General features: G+C 35.6%; 1 protein-coding gene across 1 annotated transcript; it reads right to left on the reverse strand.

The window, feature by feature from the left end:
* Window positions 1–14,672: 14,672 nt before the first annotated feature.
* Window positions 14,673–15,527, reverse strand: LOC138339292 (uncharacterized). The gene is made up of 2 exons (XM_069290883.1): window positions 15,216–15,527; window positions 14,673–14,936 (listed from the first exon to the last, which is right to left on the reverse strand). Exons 1-2 carry the CDS (start codon window positions 15,525–15,527, stop codon window positions 14,673–14,675), a joined length of 576 nt encoding a protein of 191 aa, XP_069146984.1.
* Between the last annotated feature and the right edge of the window lie 5,990 nt (window positions 15,528–21,517).

The raw sequence follows: 21,517 nt of genomic DNA on the forward strand, positions 1-21,517 counted from the left end.
TGTCATGTATCACAACACATAAGACTGCTATCCTAATAAATGGTTCTAGAACTAATTACTTTGAATGCACTAGTAATTAGACAAGGAGACTCAATGTCACTGTACATATTTATTCTTTGCATGGAGATATTATCTAGGAGCAAAAATGAAAAGGTAATCCACAAGGAATGAAACCAGTACGAATTGCTTGGAAAAGGACCAAGCTTGTCCAACCTATTCTTCGCAATCTTGTACCTATGGGGAAAGCTGACCTACATACATGTGGTACTATTAGAAGTACGATAAAGGTCGACTCAGTGCGAAAAATATCAAATAATCTGAAATCATATTTTCAAGAAATTATAAACCAATACAAAAGAAGAGAATAACACATACAATGGGAATCGGAAAATGCAAATATTTTTGAATTATACCTAGGTTTCCCAATTTTTCAGACCTTGCCTGCGAAGCGTGACTTTTAATATATTATTGACATACTTCAAACGAAACTTGCAGGTTGAAAAACTAGATGGCCAAACATAGTGGGGCATAACACATTAGCCAAGTCTTCCGTTAACAATATCCCCATATACTTAATGCAAATCCTTAAGCTTCCAGGTTTAATCACCAAAAGAGTGGACCAAATTGAAAGAAACTTTATATGGGGTACAACAAATATTAGGAAACAAACTACATCTTTTTTGATGGGAACTACTCATAAAGGATAAAAAACATGGTCGACTGGTGGGTTCAGAGGTGTGGGCTAAAAAATATAGTGCTACTAGATAGAATAACATAGAGAATCTTTAGGAAGCTTCAATTTTTTGGGATCAGACCTTACTAAACCTCTACGCAGGAAGAACAGGAATTAATAATGACCTTAACCACAAAAGAACAATAGCAACACCTGGAAAAATATTAAATTACGTTGGGGGAAGTGTAAGGACAATCAAAAATGAATTCTAGGTAATGGAAAACTCACCAACTTCTGGCACGACACCTGGATACCCAACTCACAATCCTTAAGAACTGTTCCTAGTGGCACTCTACCCCTCAATAAAAGTATTAAGATGGAGATAGTATCCTAAACAATAGGACATGGTACTTGGACAACATACCATTCCAACTCCCTTCAAACATTGTTAAGTAAATACAACTAATGCACATTTCCAACATTCGACTTCTTAAAGTGATGTTGAGGTGAGTCATATAAATTTGATAATGTCACAAGCATCACAATGAGTTTCCAATAAATGCTTCTGGAGCATGTACAAAATGGTTATGGTTCATTTCTTGAAGAAAATGTGACTTGTGTTCGTATGGATAAGAATATATATATATATATATATATATATATATATATATATATATATATATATATATAATCATATTTTACCTCTATTAGAGGTTTGAGAGATTGAAAAAAAATATTGTAACAAAATGGTCATTTTGGTCATATACTTTTAAGTACTACACAATAATGTGACATGTTTTATTATGAACTATTGAAAGACAAAAGAAAGAAAAAATTTGTTTTTATGAAGGTTGTGGTCATGACAAAAAATAAATATTGTTATGGCACAACACAAATTTGTCATTGATTGTCAAGAAATAAGCTTTCATGTGATAATATTAACCATGACAATAAGAATAATTTTCACCTTGAAGGAGATGGTCACCATTAGAATGACATTGTGGAATTTGTGGTAGTATACAAAATTAATAGAGAGCTCCGAAAGGGCTAATTTTTTACATTTTGGAGAAATGAAATTGTTCACAATATTGCGATTGTAGTAATTCTCAAAAAGAAACTTTTATGTTTCAGAAGAATTGAAAAGAAAAATATTACGTTGAGACTATAAATTATGGAAGATTTAATATCTTCAAATTATTACAACAAAAGTGGCTCGTAAATATTTATGTATAAGATTATCTATTTTCCTCTTATTTGTTATATACAAACATGAACATACTAATGGAATCACATGCAAAAGATAACTATAAGTTTACTAGAATAAATATCATTTGGTCATATGCCGATTCAAATGATGCAAAAGAAATTAACAATTCACGTGGCTATATGTTTGAACAAATAAAAGATTCTTGAAGTTCTCTTTTATAGTTTGTTCTCGTGATAAATACTCATTGTATCAGCTTTGGTTGGGATTGTATCCCCTGAATTTATTTGGAACATATAAAAAGGTGAATAGGGGTCCGTTCACCTGCCATGTGGACCGTTTACTATTATGATTAATAAATGTATCTATGATATGATCCCATGTGCGTTTGTATCAGCTTATAAATTGATTTTTGTAAGGTTATTTGCTCAAATTATTAAATTAAGAGAACAGTTCCAAACTATAAAATCATGTTGATAATGTTGGTTGGTTTAACAGAAATTGTATGCCTCCAATTATAGCTAGAACATTGATTATGAGAACAAATCTCTCAAATAAAATTTGATATGAGATGAGTTTATTTAACATGTATGCATCAAGACAACAAGGTTCTCCCGTCACAATTGATTCAGGGTCGAGAACCAAATAACTTCCATCTAAATTTTTTTGATGTGTGCACATATGATTTTATTGCTCCACCACGCACAAAGATGTATCCCCAAATGAGATTGGGGATAAATGATAGATTTTCTAATATTAGAGGGAGATATTTTAGCAGTTGAGATTATGTGTGGGGTTAATTATCTAGATCCTCATAAAAAATGTGAACTTGAAGTTCAAGAGATAATTCATTTGTAAAATATTTCAAATAATTTGCTAGATGTATTTACTAACCCAATATTTAATTAAGCTGCAAATGCTCCAATAAATAGTCCTCGAATGACAGAGTCTATGGTATGCCAGAAGAGTGATAGACCAATCGATTGCAAACGTAAAACTTCTTGAGAAAGGGGAGGAACAAATTATCAAAATGGTAATGATATGAGGCAAGTTCTTTGAAAGAGCACTATGACATAAAACTTCATAAAACGTTGGCAAAGGTTCAGGTACCTGAAAATGATAAAAAATAAAGAGATCTTGATAAGTTATGTCGTACTGGAATCGAGTCAAATGTCTACCAACGGTATCTTTGATATGAAGTAGCATTCAATGCTATAGGTGGTTACGAGGATCTTAAATTCGAATCTATTATATAATGTGGACAGATAAATGAATGACCAAATAAAATGCACTATTCAAGTTATTTTGTTTCACTTAGAAAAGTGTTGTTTTGAACTTGTAGTTCATAGATCAAAATATATGTTAGTGGGGTACAAATGAATATTGTGTGAAAGTATAACCATATAATATAAAATACGGTTTGTACATCGGGGGATAAAGGGTTTTCACAGAAATCCTAGCATTATTAGATGGAGATACGTTCACCACAAGCGGACGCAATGAGACATTTTCATTCTGACAATAGATTAAATAATTGAATTAGTACAATGACTGATTATCATGTCTAACTAGACGATGAAGGTTATATAAAAATTCTTGAAGGGTTCAAAATGTCTTAAAATAATTTCATTGAGTACTCAATGGTTCTGAGATTGCTTAACACATATAAATAATCTTCTCAGCCTCATGAAAATGATTATAAATTCCATGTATTAGTGCAATTTGTGCACTTATAGATTATTGGTTATGCAAATACTAGAAGATTATTTGATATACATAAGGAAAGTTATGTGAAAGTATTGTCATATTATCATTCAAGTTATGACAAGAAACTAACAAAGCAAGTGACTCAACACATAAAAGATGTGTGATTTTATTTGAGAAGAAAAAACAAGCTTCAATGAAATTTAAATGATCAATCTTTGAGTCATAAATGATTTGATTATGTAGATGCAGAATATTTGTTTGATCTGCATAAAGTTCAATTACAAATGAGCTATTTATTTACATATGAAGGAAAAACAATATCTTGGCATTCAAAGAATCAACATTGGTAACCATTCCTTCAAATCATGCAGAAATAATATTGATCTATGAAGTAAGTCGGGAATGTGTTTGGTTGAATTCATGATGTATTCAGAAAATATGTGAATTTCCTTTGGCAAAGTATATTCCAGCCACTATATACGAAAATAATATATAACTCAATTGAATGGTGGATACAATCAAAGGAGATTAGAAAAAATATATTTCACCAAAAGTCTTTTTCACACATGATCTTCAACAAAATGATGAGATAGATGTTTAAAGGCTCGTTCAAGTGATAATCTTGTAAACTTATTCACTAAGAATTATCAACATCAATATTTGAGAAGTTGTGATATAGGATTGCAATGCATCATCTCTGAGATATCAAATAAATTTTTTATTAGGGGGAGAAAAATACGCGTTGTACTCTTTTCCTTAACCATGGTTTTGTTCCAAAGGGATTTTCATGGCAAGATTTTTAGCGAGGCAACATTAAAGCATATTAAAAGACATGTGTACCCTTTTCCTTCACTAGAATTTTTTTCCACAAGGTTTTTTCCTAGTAAAGTTTTAACGAGGCATATTATCCCTGGACATCCAAGGGGGGAGTGTTATAAATTATTATAGTGTGGATGTTCACTACACCAAGAAGTAACTCACCCATTATCTCCACTACTTTCCTCATTACGAAGATGAAAACCTCGATAACCTCCACCTCTATAACCATTATTCTTGTAACCTTTCACTTTCGTAACCTTCCCATTATATTCATGTTAATCTCATATTTATGACTAACCTTCTGTAAGCCTCTATGTTATACTATAATAGAGGCATAAAGGTTCATATTGCATACACTTGAAGATTTGGTGAATACTCTGAAGAGAGAAAGTTAACTTATATTATTCCTCTTCTCTTACATTCTTCTTGTCTTCATCTTTATATTGTTCTTTTGTTCTTAAATTTTAAAATAGGGACTTATTTTTACCTATTAAATAATTCTTACAATTGAAATTTTATTCAAATAACTTGATACGAAAGTACAATGACTATTAATAATATTAGCAACTTAAATAATTGCAATTTATTTGAATCTTTGACTCCTCCCTCACTTCTACACCCTCTCATGTATTTTTACTTAGATCTAATTGTTTATATATATATATATATATATATATATATATATATATATATATATATATATATAATTGAATTTATTAGAAAATTAAGTCGACCGAGATAACAAAAAATGCAAATAATATAACAATTTATCTCGATAAGAGAGAAGCTACAATTAAATTGATCAAAATGAAAAACATTGATTAAATATAGCCAACATTGGGACTAATGTTGCCAATTTGCGTTTAAAAAAATAGAATTTTGATTCTAACAAAATTTTTGCAGAAACACGAAGTTACAAAAGTTTAAAGAACCAGTAAGAAAGATAAACATAAATTAATTCACAAAAAAAATTAAAATCTATAAATGTACGAGAATCTGGGAAATTAGTATAGAAAGAAATAAAGCTCACTGAATTCAAAGTGTTCTCTTAAGGAAATTATTCCCTTATAGAATAAGAGATTTGATTAGTAATATATCCTTTTAGGATAGAATGATCTCAATCACCAGCGTATTCATACCAAAACTCAAGTGTCAACGAACCACTCAACAACAGTAAAGTACACGAAGAAATTTTTGTGTAGATGAACAAGTCAGAAAAATCTGAAGAACGAATGGTATTTATTGACAAGAGGAACTACATCTGAAAGGTTGTAATCCTTTCTGAGTCCACATGAATGTAATCTTTCAAATGGTCATGACTGTTCCTGAAAATTGCAAGCTTTCAGAATAGTCACTTCCAATACCAGAAAATTTAAATAAAATGGAAAAGAATTAAAATAAAATGGGTCACGCACGGATCCTAGTCGGGTCGGTCAATTAGCTAATTATTTGAAATATTTTGATAATTAACAAACTAATTGAAATATTTTGACCATTTAATTTAATTTAATATTAATTAAATAAATAAACTAAATAATTGAAACAAACTTTGTCAAAAAAATAATCTCTCGATCATTCTTCAAAGCCAAAGCCAAAGTTGAAGCCGAAGTCGAGCCGAGCGAGTTGCAACTGCTATGGCGCGAGGGGGTCCCTCTTTCTTACGCTTTCAACAATTAATAGGAGTGCTTCTATATTTAAACTCCCCTATTTTTCTTCCACCACCGATGAAAGATAAATGCCTTTTCACCAAAGCATAAGAAGACTTTTAAAGTTCCCATTTTTCCAAGTTCCTCTCTTCCCATCATTTTCCATTAACTCTTGCTACGTACCCAACAATTCCCCACATTAATGGGGAATAGTTGTAACATAGGAATGCACAAACAAGTGTGTACTTTACAAGCAAGGATCAATTGCATCTAGATAAGTAGGTTTCCCTTGTACTTTCCGTAGTGAACATATGTTTGATATACTCGGTCAATTGGTGAATGTGATATATTTGAACGGTTGATCTTTGGTGAATACCTAGAGAACCAGATGTCATACAATTAACCCTATACTATTTATGGTTCTAACGGTTATATTTTATTCAGCCATGAACACCTCCTGGTTTCATGAGTGTATAGATAATATGCTTTTGACAATAAAATTCTGTTGAAGCGGCTTACACTTCACACTTACATAGGTTATTTCTAACCGTATCATCTCGTAGATACACTATTTGGTCAAATCTGTCAAGCTTAGCAAATCATTAAAAACCTTAAGCTTTATTAACTTATTAACAAGCCTCAAAGTCTTAACCTTGTTCATGAACATTATCTTCATCATGAGAATTAATTGAATTGATTGGCAATGTCAAACCGTCAATCACAACTTTGTTTTTCTAGTTGAATCTATATCTTGAGATATCTAGTATGCTTATAGACTTATCATCGTGTTGACTTTTCCTAAACCGTGAACTCATTCCCTTAGATGATCTTTCAGCTGCCGCTCTCACTAGGCCTTTTGTGAGTGAATCTGACACATTATTGCTTGAATTCACATTGTTATAATTCCACTAGATCTGTTGTACATGACGCTCCCTACCCTACATATTGCTGCTTGAATATCACAATATATGCAGATAGGTCCATAGATTTGGGCTAAAATGGAGTATCCCCTAGGAAATTCCAGAGCCATTAAGCTTTTTCACCAGCCTTATCTAAAGCAATAAATTTAAATTTCATTGTGGAGCGAGTGATATATATCTGTTGGGACGATTTCCAAGAGACTTCTCCTCCACCAAGTGTAAATACATAACCACTTGCGAATTTTACTTCTTTTGTCTTAGTGATCCAATTTGCATATATATATATATATATATATATATATATATATATTATAATACAAAGCATAGTATTGTGTATGTTTCAGATGCCCCAACACACATTTCATTTCCATTAATTGAGTTGATTCTGATTACTAGTGAACCGACTCAGTTTTCTAATAGCACATGCTATATCTGGTCGTGTACAATTCATAATATACATCAAACTTCCCAACACTCTGCATATTCCAATTGAGAGTCACTTTCACTTTCATTCTTAATGTAAAGATTAAGTCAATTGAATTTTTGACAACATTGAAATTCAATTAATTGAATTTATATAATAATCTTTCAATATAATGAGATTTAGATAATGCTTGTTCCTGAGGAGTTTTGAGAATCATGATCCCTAAGATAATATCAGCAACTCCTAAGTCCTTCATATCGAACTTGCTGGACAACATGTGTTTAGTAGCATTTATATGATCAATATCTTTACTCATTATTAACATACATACAAATAATGACTTCATGATTCAGAATGTTTTTAATGTAAACACACTTATCACATTTGTTGATATTAAATTCATTTGCCGACATTGTTTGGTTAAATTTAGCATGTTATTGTTTGGATGCTTGCTTGAGCCCATAAAGTGACTTCACAAGTCTGCGCACTTCTGCACACTTTCTCTTCTTTACAAGAAACTACAAACCCTTCAGGTTGTTTCATGTAAATTTCTTCCTCTAACTCTCCATTTAAGAAGTTTTCCTTCACATCCATTTGGTGGATTTTAAGATCGTAAACTGCCGCTAGTGCTATTAACATCCTAACTGATGTTATTTTTGTTACTAGAGAGTATGTGTCAAAGAAGTCTAGATCTTTCTTTCATCTGTATCCTTTGATTACTAGTCTAACCTTATATTTGTCAATATTCCCATCAGCTTTGATTTTCCTTTTAAAGACCCACCTTGATCCTAAAGGTATATTTCCCGGAGGAAAATCAGCCAATTCGCAAGTAAGATTACTTAAAATTGATTTGATCTCACTATTGACAACTTCTTTCCAATAAGTTGACTTCTTGAAGCTCATTTCAAGAAACATTACCACAAATTCTGGTCCGAAGAAGTGGGTTTTCTTTGGCGAGTGCTAAACCTAGGATCCTTTCTAGATAGTGTATTTTCCATTGATACTTCCCCTGGTCGTTTAGTTCTTCACTTTTCGACTCACTTTCAATTTTATATGGATAAATTTGATCAAAGAACTTCGCATTATATGACTCAATTATCGTATTAACATGAATCTCACCATTCTCGGATTTGTGAACAAAAAATCAACAGGCCTTACTATTCAAAATGTATCGAATAAAGACACAATCCACCGTTTTGGGTCCAATTTTCTCCCTTTTGGGTAAAGGAATCTCTAACTTGACTAAACACCCCCACACTTTGAAATATTTATAGTTGAGTTTTCTTCCCTTTCACAACTCATATGGAATTGATTGTGATTTGCTATGGGGTACCCTATTGAGTATATTCTTAGTTGTAAGGATGACTTCCCCCTAAATGTTTCGCGGTGAACCAAAATTGATCGCCAAGGCATTCATTATTTCCTTTAATGTTCTATTCTTTCATTCTGCCAAACCATTTAATTGTGGTGTATAGGATGTAGTAGTTTGATGAATAATGCCATATTCCAAACATATCTTTGCAAAAAGAGATTCGTTCTCCACCCCTATCACTTCGAAACATTTTTATCTTTAAATTTAGTTGACTATCCACTTCATTTTTGTATTTCTTAAATGCATCAGTTGCTTCATCCTTACTATTAAGCAAATATACATAACAAATCGTAGTGCAATCGTCAATAAAACTTATAAAATACTTTCTCCACCACGAGATGTGTAAACTTCATGTCGCATATATCTGTGGGAATTAAGTCTAAAAGTTTTGAATTTCTTTCAAAAGACCTGTAAAGGAAGTTTAACAAACTTATTTTCCACACAAATTTCACATTCTATTTATCGCATTAAATTTAGACAATACTTTTAACGTAACTAATTTTTGCAAGGCATTGTAATTTACATGTCTCAATGAGCATGCCATAAATCATTTGACTCCAATATGTAAACAAAATGAAAATGCTTATTAATACTGTCAACATTCAATACATTCAATTTGAAGAGGCCCTCATTGAGGTAGCCCTTTCCTAAGAACATCAAATTGTTACTCATTACAACTTTGTCACTAATTAGAACACACTTAAACCCCTTCTTATCAAGCAGTGCAACAAAAATTAAATTCTTCATAATAGTAGGCACATGCAGAACACTCTTCAAAGTCGACACCTTGCCGGATGTCATTTTCAACATTACTTTCTACGCAATCCTTGCTATTGTTGTGTTTCCCATGACCAAATCATCATCGAATTTAGCAGGAGTATATTTTGCAAAGGCTTCTTTGACAGAGAAAATGTGTCGAGTGGCCCCTGATTCGAGAAACCACTTATTGGGATTTCCAACTACACAATATTTTTTGACTTTTGGCTTTGCCTTTCTCTTTGTCTTTGTTTTTTCTTGGAGCACGACAGCTAGAAAAATTATGATCAGTCTTACCACAATTGTAACAGTTTCCTGTCATGACCGGAATCTAGACCCCTAAACGAGACCGACGTTGTTGAACTCTCAGAGGTCACACACAAGCCTACATACATCATAATTACTTCATCTTGGTTAATTTTAGCCGAAAATTTGAATTTTTTTTCTTAACATTCTTACTAATCATTTCTAATATAATCATAATTTGTTTACCATCAACCATCTAATATTAAGATCATCAAATTAAAGAAATAGTTTAATATAACAATAACTAAATACTTGCCAAAAGTGCATTAATACGAAGTCTGAAATAATACGGGAAAAAAATGATAGTGGAACATACTCCACTAACTCAATCCTAACATTTAACCTAGAATATAAATGGGCAAGCATCCTCGAAAACATGAGGGTCTAACAAGTCCGGATGAATGCTCGACGTCCGGATAGCTTCAGTGTCAACCTATAGCTCTAGCGTCCACCTGTGCCTCCACCTAGTATTGTTGAGTTGTATAGGGTTAGCACATACTTGTACAAAGTATTTGTATATGCAAGAACACACTACGGACATGCATGAGCAAGAATAGCTCTTTCCTAACAACATGTTTATGGGAAGTCAAATCAGTGGACTTGCCAAATTTGGATTAATAAAGTTAGTGAACTTTCCAAATTTGGATTAGGAAGGTCATGTCATGAGAGTGTTATGCATCATCATACTTATCATATTGCACACATCACATAACAATTTACAAATAAAACATATCACATAACATATAACACATCACATCTTTTATAACATTCATTCATATGTCATGAGACGTTGGAATCATGGAATCGACATTAAGACTTTTCAAAATGAGGGCTCAACATATGGGACCTCAATAGGGAGTCTTCATTAGCAAACACAGAGTCTGCTCCATTTATTCATAAGATAGTGTAAACACTAGCTATACCTAGGATGTAGTTTAAGACTCTTATCGGGTTTGCTATTCAATGATCAAGAATAACCTAGTATCATTACTTGAGTCTAGCTCACCTCTTTATTATACTATCATAACACCTTTGGTATCATTCATTTCATTGTATACATCATTTGAGGCTGGCCTCATTCATTCATTGGGAACTTTAATTTTAAACGACATAGATCATGTGAGCATCATGAAATCTAGTGTCTCTCCCACACCGAAAAGAGGTGGGATCACAGGCTTAGGTGACCCAAAACATGCTAGCATAGAAAGGAATTTAACCCCGCCATATCTCTATATTAGCAGTATAGGTTCGAAGACTATGAATTATAAGAAGAACCTTACCCGACATGCCGGTCAGTCTCATCTCATGAGAGTTATGTGAACCTCTACCCTTCCTTAAAGAAGGAATCACCACTCATAGCTAGTCTATCGGTGCTCAGTGTAAAGTTGCATTACATTCAACTCATACGTCATGGAAGCTGTCTTCTAGTATGAGGACATCATAGCTTGATAAATGATTGCTCATCTCATCATTAGTATTGAGTGTGTTAATCTCATAGGTGTGTACGTTTTGGTAATATTTACTTAGGCTCATTTGAGATTGTTTAAATCTTTCATATTAGCCTCATATCATGTTTTCACCACATTCATCAACATTTGTACAATTGCTCTTCATAATTACTCACCCCATTTTACGTGAATGTTCATTTCATCATATGCCAATGCACTTGGCCATTTGTGTGTTTCACACTCTTACTTAACCCTTCTAGTCTTTTATCATTTCATTACATAATAATTATTTCATAGTATACGGATGCATTTGGCCATTTAGTGTGTTTTACACTCGTACATAACCCTTCTAGGGTTACTTCATTTCATTACTTACATCATAGGTTTACTTATTTTTAAACGTATGCTAGACTTATGGGTCTATCAATACAAGACATGAGGCTTCATTCATAGTTCGTTAAGTGACGCATATCTTCTTAAGATTATGTAGTACAAGACTTATGTATCTTATATGTATGGCAAGATCTCGATTTCGATCTAAGTAGGTGGCATTATTCTTGAACATTTAATTCACGTATGACTTATGTATCAGTACGGTAATTTGGGCAAGATAACCCAAGTTCGAACCCCTTGGACAACACTTACATTTTTTATTGACTTTATTTTTTGTCTAAATGACATTGGGACCCTAGATCGAGCCCCAACATAAACATTCTATCTTTATTTTTCTCCTTGGATTATCCTCTTATTTGGTCGGAGGTTTGTGGGATCGAACCCCCATAACCCCCTTTTTTCATTTAATTCTTCTTGTCCAATTCGAATGGACCATGAGGTTCTTGAATCGAACCCCCACAACCTCTCTTTATTTATGCTTTGTTTCACAAAGGGCTGTGAGGTTGTGGGTTCGAACCCCCACAGTCTCCTTTTTTTCTTTTTAGTCAAAAGTTGACTTGGCTATGCATTGGCGGTGAGGTTGTGGGATTGAGCCCCCACAATACTTTATTTTCTTATTTATTTCGCACTTTCTCTTTTCCTGCCTTGAGGTCGTGGGTTCGATTCCCACGCCTCACACTTCCTTTCTTTTATTTTTCTTTCCCTTCATTCGTTGCCTGGAGGTCGTGGGTTCGATTCCCTCGCCTCCCATTTTATTTATTAAAATTTTTGCTCTCTCCTTTCTCATCCAGTACACCCCATTTCAAATCCCCCTGACCCCTTTTCTTTTATTGTGAATTTAAGTTACTAAACAGGTCGGGTCACAGGTTTGAATCCTTGTGGCCTCGTCTCTTTAAAATCAATTAAATTTTTTCCAGATTTCTTTTCTATATTTTTGCCTAAATTAAACTTATATTTTGGATGAAAATTTAATCATTTTCTTAACTGATTTTCATCAATATATCCACTTGAAAACTTAGGAAAATTCATGGATCGTTTAACACTTCTTGGTGGGTATTTCATGGGTTTAGCCAAAATGTTGACACTCAAATCATCCCCATTTCCATTTTAATGAAAATCATGATTTACATAGATTTATGTACGTAAAATGACAACCAAAAAATATTAAACTTGAAGCCTTAACTCGGCCTAATTCACTGTACATTCATAACATTTTTGCACTTGCACACACTTGCACAAACTTTCGAATACATGGTTGTCTATCATACAATTTCACGTACACAACGTAATCATATTCATCACGAAAAAATAACATACACCTAAATCTACCAGTAATCATACCCAACCTATGATTCATTGGGAGCTAGTGACGGGGGCATGCAAAAGGGGAAACAATCGTAGTTTTCGAATGAATAATATGAACCTTAAGGGGTCTCTTGGGAAAAGGACCAAGAGACAAGAAAATTCATACCTTATTTTGACATTAAACCTTGAAGTTACCTCCCCAAACCCTCTCCAAAACTCACGTCCAATCCAAGTTTTCAACACAAAACTTTCGATGGAAAAACCCTCTCTTTGCCTAACTTGTTCACTCAGCTTGTTTTCTTATATTTTCGTGTGAGTTCTTCAAGTGTGAAGAAATCTAGTAATTTTTCTGTTCTTGAAGTCGCTTAGGAAGAGAGAAATTATGGAAAGAGTGGAGAAAACGTCAGAGAGATGAGCATGAGAGAGAGTTAAAGAAGGTGAAGTAGTTTAGACTTAGTCAACTAGGAGACTTAGCCATAAAAACACATTAATTAATAAATAATTAATAATTAATAATAAAATCTGATTTTTACTTTTTAAATCAGCCCTTAATTTATTAATTTAATTCACCAACTAAAAAATCACATTAAATCATTGCTCCCACCTAGGTTCGAACCCGGGTGGACAAGACTTCACTTCTAGGGCTCAATTTCGACCCTCTCTCCCCAAATTGACCCTCCACTTTATTAATTAATTACATATTTAGGTAAATATGATACTACCCTTAGCCTGGGAAAGACCATTTTACCCCTAGACCCTTCAAACCTAATATTTCTTCTTTTTAAGTCCGATAAAGACTCCTTCGAGTAAATCTTCGTATTCAAGAGCCCTATATGGTTGGACCAAATCTTTCCAAGATCAACTAACTCCCAAAGTTAGTTGTCTTGGCTGTAGTAAGGATTCCGAGATGTGGTTCTACGCGGATCAATTTGTGTGAACCCTGGTCTAATCGTAGGCATTTTTTACACATCAAGAATTTCTTATCTTATTCATTTTTAGGTTTGTTACATTATCCCCCCCCCTTAGGAACATTAGTTCCGAATGATACTACCACTATCTAGCGTAATGCCAGTCAGATAATAACATAATCACTATGCACAACCAAGAAATAGCAACAAAATATGGAGAGATAAGGAAACTTAGAATGAAGAGTAGAAAGTATAACCTCAAGAGCTGAAAATATGAGGGTAACGAGATCTCATGTTGGCATCAGCCTCTACATAGCACCCTCAACAAGATGATTTCTCCACAATACCTTCACTGTGGAAATCTTCTTGTTCCTCAGCCGCTTGACCTGTCTTTCTAAGATCTCAATAGGTACCTCCTTATGGGACAAGTCTTCATCGGCCCCCTAAACCTTCCACAGGTAGAATCGATGTTGGATCATCTAGGCACTTCTTTAACATGGATACATGAAAGACTAGATGGACTGAAGCTAGCTCCGCAGGCAATTTCAACTAATAGGCCACCTCACCAACACGCTGTAGGATCTCGTATGGCCCAACATACCTTAGACTCGACTTCCCCATCCTGCCAAACCTCATCACCCCCTTCATAGGTGATATCTTCAGGTAGACCTGGTCACCAACATCAAACTCTAAGGGTCATTTTCTGTTATCTACATACGACTTCTGCCGACTGTAAGCAGTAGTCAACGGTACCTAATCACTCTGACCTTCTCTAAGGCCTCATGAATGATCTATGTACCAAAAATGGATGACTCTTCAAGCTCGAACCACCCAATTGGAGATCTACACCTCCTACCATATAGTGCCTCAACAATTGTCATTCTAATGATGCAGTGATAGCTATTATTATACGAGAACTCTATCAAAGGCAAATGGTTATCCCATTTACCGCTGAAGTCAATCACACACACTCTTAACATGTACTCTAATGTCTGAATGGTGCACTCTTCTTGTCCATCAGTCAAAGGATAAAAGGCAGTAGTACTAAGCTTTACCTGTGTGCCCAATCTTTTCTAGAAATATCTCCAGAAATTTTAAGTAAAATGAGCTCCTCTATCTTAAATGATAGACAAAGGAATCCCATGCCATCTCACAATCTCATCTATGTAAAGTCACTCATAGTCCCCAGCTCTGTTAGAAGACTTCACAGGGATAAAGTTGGCAGACTTAGCCAATATGTCCACAACAACCCATATGGAGTCATGCTCTCTCCTAGTCCTCGAAAGACCAACCACGAAGTCCATATTAATGGTCTCTCACTTCCAAATTAGAACCTCAATAATCTGAGTAAGACAGCTATACTTAAGATGTTCTGCCTTAACCTGCTGACAATAAGGACACTTGGCCACATATTCTGCAATGTCCTTTTTCATGCCATCCCACCAATAAATCTGTTTAAGATCATGATACATCTTGGTGGAACCTTGATGTATGGAATATCTGGAACCATGGGCCGCTACAACAATCCTGGTTCGCAAATCATCCACATCTAGTACACACAGCCTGTCTTGATACCTAAGTATGATATCACCTCCTAAAGCGAAAGACTCATTCATTTTTATCAACACTGAGTCCTTCATCTCCATTAACACAAGATACAGATGCTGACCCTGCTTGACTTCAACTACCAAGGACGATTCATGAACTAGGTTGAACTGAAACACCCCCACTAGTAGAGTCAACAAATCACACACCTAGTCTATCCAGTCTGTGTACATCTTTCGCTAACTCCTATTTTTCATCCTCAATGTGGGATGTACTTCCCATGCTCATCCTGTTCAAAGCATCGACTATAGTATTAGCCTTACCTGGATGGTAGTGAACATTCATGTCATAATCCTTCAACGGCTCCAACCATCTCCGCTGATGTACATTCAACTCCCTCCGTGTGAACAGGTACTGGAGACTCTTGTGGTGTGTGAACACATCCACATACACTCCGTACAATAGTGCCTCCACAACTTCAGTGCAAACACCATAACTGCTAACCCCAGGCCATGAGTGGGATAATTCTTTTCATGAACCTTGAGCTATCTGTACGCATAGGCTATCACCTTACCACCCTGCATAAGAACACAACCCAAATGAACCCTAGATGCATCACAATAAATAGTGTAATTCTCACCACACTTAGGCAAAGTAAGCACCTGGGCTGAAGTGAGTCTGTCCTTTAGCTCCTGGAAACTCTTCTCACAAGTCTACGTCCATTGAAACTTGGACTTCTTCTTAGTCAGAGCTATCAGTGGGGAAGTAATGGAAAAAAGCCCTCCACGAACCTACGGTAGTAACCAGTCAATTCCAAGAAGCTGCAGATATATATGGGATTAAGAGGTTTTGGCCAGTTCTTAACAGCGTCAGTCTTTCTAAGGTCCACCTCTACACCTTGATCGGACACAACATGACCCAGGAAGTTCACTGATCTAAGCCAAAATTCACACTTGCTGAATTTGGTACACAGCTGTTGTTGGCTTAGTACCTGCAAGGTTAGTCTCAAATGTTGTTCATGCTCTTCCTTGGTCCTAGAGTAGATGAGAATGTCATCAATGAATACTATGACGAAAGAGTCATGGTATTCACGGAAGACCCTGTTCATAAGATCCATAAATAAAACAGGTGCATTGGTGAGACCAAATGACATAACCAAGATCTCATAATGACCATAATGGGTACGAACGGCTTTCTTTGGGATATCTCCATCCCTAACCCTAAGATGATGATACCCTAAACAAAGATCAATCTTAGAGAAGAAACTAGACCCTTGGAGTTGATCGAACATATCATCTATTCTGGTAAATGGATACTTATTCTTTATCCTGACTTTGTTGAGCTACCAATAATCGATAAACATTCTAAGGTTTTCATCCTTCTTTTTCACAAACAATACTAGAGTGCCCCAAGGGGATATGCTCGGCTGAATTAAACCCTTATCAGTGAGATCTTTTAACTTCAGCTTCAACTCTTTGAGTTCAGCTGGAGCCATTTTTATAGGGAGAAATCAAAATTGGTTTAGTATTGGGTTCTAAGTCGATACCAACGTCAATCTCTCGAGGAGGAGGGACTCCAAGCAAATCATCAGGAAATACATTTAGGAACTCATTCACAACACGCACTAAGTCTATTGAAGGAATGTCATGATCTAAATCGTTAACACTCACAGTGTGATATAATAACAAATTGAACATCATTTTATTGGCCTTAAGGTTCGAAATCAAGGGCTAGACCGACTCGAGTTGTACCCCTCCCAAAATAGTTCCTCTTTATTAGGGAAACGAAATCTCACCACTCTATTACGACAATTGATACGCTCAAATTTACTTCTCAAATAAGAAGTAAAGCGGTCGTGTCAAGTAAATAACCCAACTAGTGAGGTTGGGATCGTTTCCACGAGGAAAATAGTCTAAGACTTAACTTTAACCTGTTATTACTATTGTTTGATCAATGACTTCCTTGGAAAGTAAAAACAATAAAAGGGGTATTTCTATTTCTAAATGAGTGAAAATAACTAATGAACTTGAAAGAGACACTTAACAGCTTTGAATGTTGGATTATAATCAATTAATCAAAGTAACTAGAGTTTACGTGTTCCCCATAAGTTCATAACTTGATAATTCTAACTATAACAATTCTTCCCTAGTATCTTGCATGCAAAATGAAAAGTTATGTATTAATAAATCCTTGGACCGGCATCTAGAAAATCTCACTCCGCACCTTTGTCTGGCTACGTGTGTTGCTATCCTAACCATTATCCTTACCTTATATTAAGCATCGTATTCGATATTTGACTATGTTATTACCTAGTACCAATCAATACTAGCCTATTAGATAGTATACACTAAATTTCTGTTAATAATTCTTTTCCTATTATCTACCTCCTTGGTCCGGCAAGTAGCATTAAGGCGAGTTCTAACGTTAGCCATCCGTTAAAAAGACTTCTAAGCGAAAGAATTATTAATACATGCAAGACACTATTCAAGAATTGTTATTTTAGTTAGGTTTTCTCTCATTATTTGCCTATGGTTCCCACAACTCTAGTTATGGAGTTTAGTTACTCATGGCCATAAACACAATATTCAAATATATTAAATAAGAGTTCATGTACTCACTTCAATGAGAAAGAGTAAAATCCAAAAGTTTGCTTGATTAATCACCAAAATTAACTTGCAAGAATCTCTAAATCTAACAATAATACATAAAATCTAATAATATGATCTCTAACAATACGGAGTCTAACAATCTAGGATTCTACCAATCTAAGAGTCTAACCTCAAAAACGAGTTTTTTTCGAACTTTTTATAAAAAATAAAAACCTAATTAAACAAGGACTCTATTTGCTGGAAATCTGCCAAAACGCGGTTGGGTCGACGGACCACGCGACGGATCGTCGTGTTCACGACGGACCGTCATGGACTCCGTCGTCCCATACTTATGCAATTTCTTCTGCTGCTCTCTTCACCACCCTCGACGGCAAGTATGACAGACCTTCATAGGCACAACGGTCCGTCGAGGGTATTCGTTCCAGAACACTTCAACTATTGGAATCTGGGTACTGGGATCACTTCTCTGAACTTCATGACGAACCTGCAGAACGGACCGTCATAGACTCGAAGGACCGTCACAAGCTTCGTAAACCCACACTTGGTCAGACTCCCCCATCTTCCTTCAGCAGCTGCACTACGCTGCCACCTAGGACCGTCACAATCACGACGGACCGTCATAAGCTCTGTAGGTGGTCTCTTCTGCATTTCTTCGCTCAAAATCTCCGCATTCAGCTTTGGACACATTTCCTGCAAAACAAAGAGAAACTTATATAAAAATTAGCACAAAAAGACTTTCGGAAACACTAAACTTAAGGAAAAAGAATTAGTTATACCGTGAAACCACGATATATCAACACCCTCAACTTAAATTCGTTGTTTCTCCTCAAGCGACGCACTATTACTCACTACATAATCTTTGTACAATAGTATCCGTGTATTATCCTTTGCAATCATTTGCCTATCAATCCCGATTAATCTCATCAAATCTATGCATGCTATCACTATTAGACTTGAATTTTGTTGGGTCAGAACATGACACGGACTTACCATGCACTAACACCTATCCACTTCAATTTCTCACCGAGGTGCTAACAATTCCGGTATTGCAACTAGTGTCCTCACTTTAAAACAAAATCCTCATTTTCACACAATGATTTCATTTCGAGTATAAGGATTACTTTTCAACACTCGCTCTTAGAACAAAGTCACACTCATTCATACATATTTCCATAAGCTTGCCCTTATTTTCACTGCCTTAAGTTCGCTATAGAACCCTTAGGATCACGATAGGACTTTCTTAGCTAGTAACATAGGCTCAGGGTCAGGTAGGGTATATTTAGGTATACTTTAGTGACTTTTTGCCCTCCTTGACATATCGGATAAACCTTCCACTTTCTATCATTTTATCTCGCCGAGTTTCTCATATTCTTTCACCTTGCTATTTTCTCTTCTTTCTTCATTTGTTTAAGTGACTCTCTTCTTTTCTTGCTTGTATTTCTTGTATATTTTTCTTTTTCTTTATTTTTCGTTCAACTAATTCTTGAGTCACTTTACTTTTGTTCTTTCTCTCTCTTTGTTCTTTCAACCCCACTTTCCAGAGCATTCCTCATAATAGCCACCCTCAACTCATGGCTTTGCCATGAGTCAAGGTACACAATACCCAAAGTTGGGTCAGGGCCATAACGAAGGTTGTTTACTGCATTAGCCACCCTCAGCTTATGCTTTTGGCATAAGATGAGGTGCACATGTCCAAGGAGGGACCAGGGCCAACACATTGTTCCCAGAAAAGCTTAGTTGGGGTGGAAAAGAAAGGTCTATTTTAAGCTCATATCATTTGGATCAAACAAGGATAAATTTCATTTGGTTTTCTTTTATTCAGGATAGAAATGGGCTATATTGAATAAGGTCCTATGATCCTTTCCTAATAGTCTATTATAGCGTACTTTCAGCAAACTAACCAGGCAAATTCTAGGTGAGTACCAATAGTGGACTTATTCGAATTTTATTCACACTCACTTGACATCTCATCACTATACCAGATTATCATACACCTAGTTCGAATTTAAGAATTAGGGTAATGCAATGGTGTAACTCTATGTCATGTTTAGAGCCACACAATTATCAGTTACTATGCCTAGTCATGCATCATTTTCAAGTTTATCAGGATATCATTTTAGCCATTATGCTCCATAATTAAACTATGTACGAAAGATATAGACATGCCGGTTCAACATAAAAAGTAATCAGTCTCTTGGGGAAAAAGAACACAGGCAAGAAAACCCCAAAAGAGGATAGTGAATTGGGCTACTCAGACTTCACCCTAACACTCACTTTCCATTTGCCCTACCCCCAACAAAAACACATGCAATTGTCCCAATGCATAAAAAAATTGAAATACAAGAGTGGTAGGTGAAGCAAACTTGGGGCGCAAAGCACCGACAATCAGCACGGACCATTATGATTATGACGGTCCGTCATCGAATTCCGTCGTGGGACACTTTAAAAAATGGAGACCCTTAAGAGAGGGGTCTCTGACCGTCATGACGGTTATGCAGGACGAACCATCAAGAGTATGACGGTCCGTCGTAGATGTCCATTGGAGGACACTTAGAAAATGTGAGAGACCTTTAGGAATAGGGTCTCTAACAACCAGCACGATTGTGCAGGACGGACCGTCGAGAGCACGACGATCCGTCGCATGTGTCCGTCTTCTACAGAATTTCCTGGTGATGTGCCTGCAAATTTAAAACCCATTAGTAGAGAATGCTACCATTACTAGAAAGAATGAAAGAAAAAAAACTATAAGCATTGGGTTGCCTCCCAACAAGCGCCTGATTTAACGTCGTGGCACGACTGAGGACACTTGATTACTCAGCCTTCATCAAGATGGTTTGCCTCTATTAGTTTATCCCCCGATGCTTTATGTCCAAAATAGAGTTTTATTCATTCTCTATTAAACTCAAACCGCACTTCCTCCTTGGCTTTTAACTCAACTGCTCCATGAGGGAATACTTGGGTAATCAAGTGAGGGCCATTCCATTTGGACTTGAGCTTGCCCGGAAGACAAGGCACCCAGAACTGTCTACAAGCACCAAATCTCCAACCATAAACTCTTGTTTTGCACTTTTTTCTTAATTCTCCTTTGTTCATATTTTCTTTGTGGGACATGGCAGATACCGATTGGAGCTCACCACTCTGCCTCATGGTCCTAAAAATATTGAAGGTTGCTTCTTTATTATTCAACCGAAATGTCATCTGTCCCCTCTCCATATCAACTAAGGCTCTACCTATAGCAAGGAATGGCCTCCAAAGAATAATAGGCACTTCAAAATTGACCTCACAATCAAAAATAACAAAATTAGCCGGAAAGATGAATGACTCCACTTTTACTAGCACATCATAGAGTATCCCTATAGGCCGTTTCACTGTCCGATCAGCCATCAGTAGCGCATTGCAATGGGTTTTGGATCCCCCAAACCCAACTTCTTGTAAATTGAGAGGGGCATGAGATTTATGCTTGCCGCAGATCATATAATGCT

The sequence above is a fragment of the Solanum lycopersicum genome, chromosome 11 (genome assembly GCF_036512215.1).
Source record: "Solanum lycopersicum chromosome 11, SLM_r2.1".
NCBI lineage: Eukaryota > Viridiplantae > Streptophyta > Magnoliopsida > Solanales > Solanaceae > Solanum > Solanum lycopersicum.

Coding starts and splice junctions, on each gene's coding strand:
- LOC138339292 (XM_069290883.1), bottom strand. CDS start 15,527: ATGGAGATGAAGGACTCAGTGTTGATAAAAATGAATGAGTCTTTCGCT. Junction 14,937..15,215: donor GTCTTACTCAGATTATTGAG/GTTCTAATTTGG, acceptor TTGGGCACACAG/GTAAAGCTTAGTACTACTGC.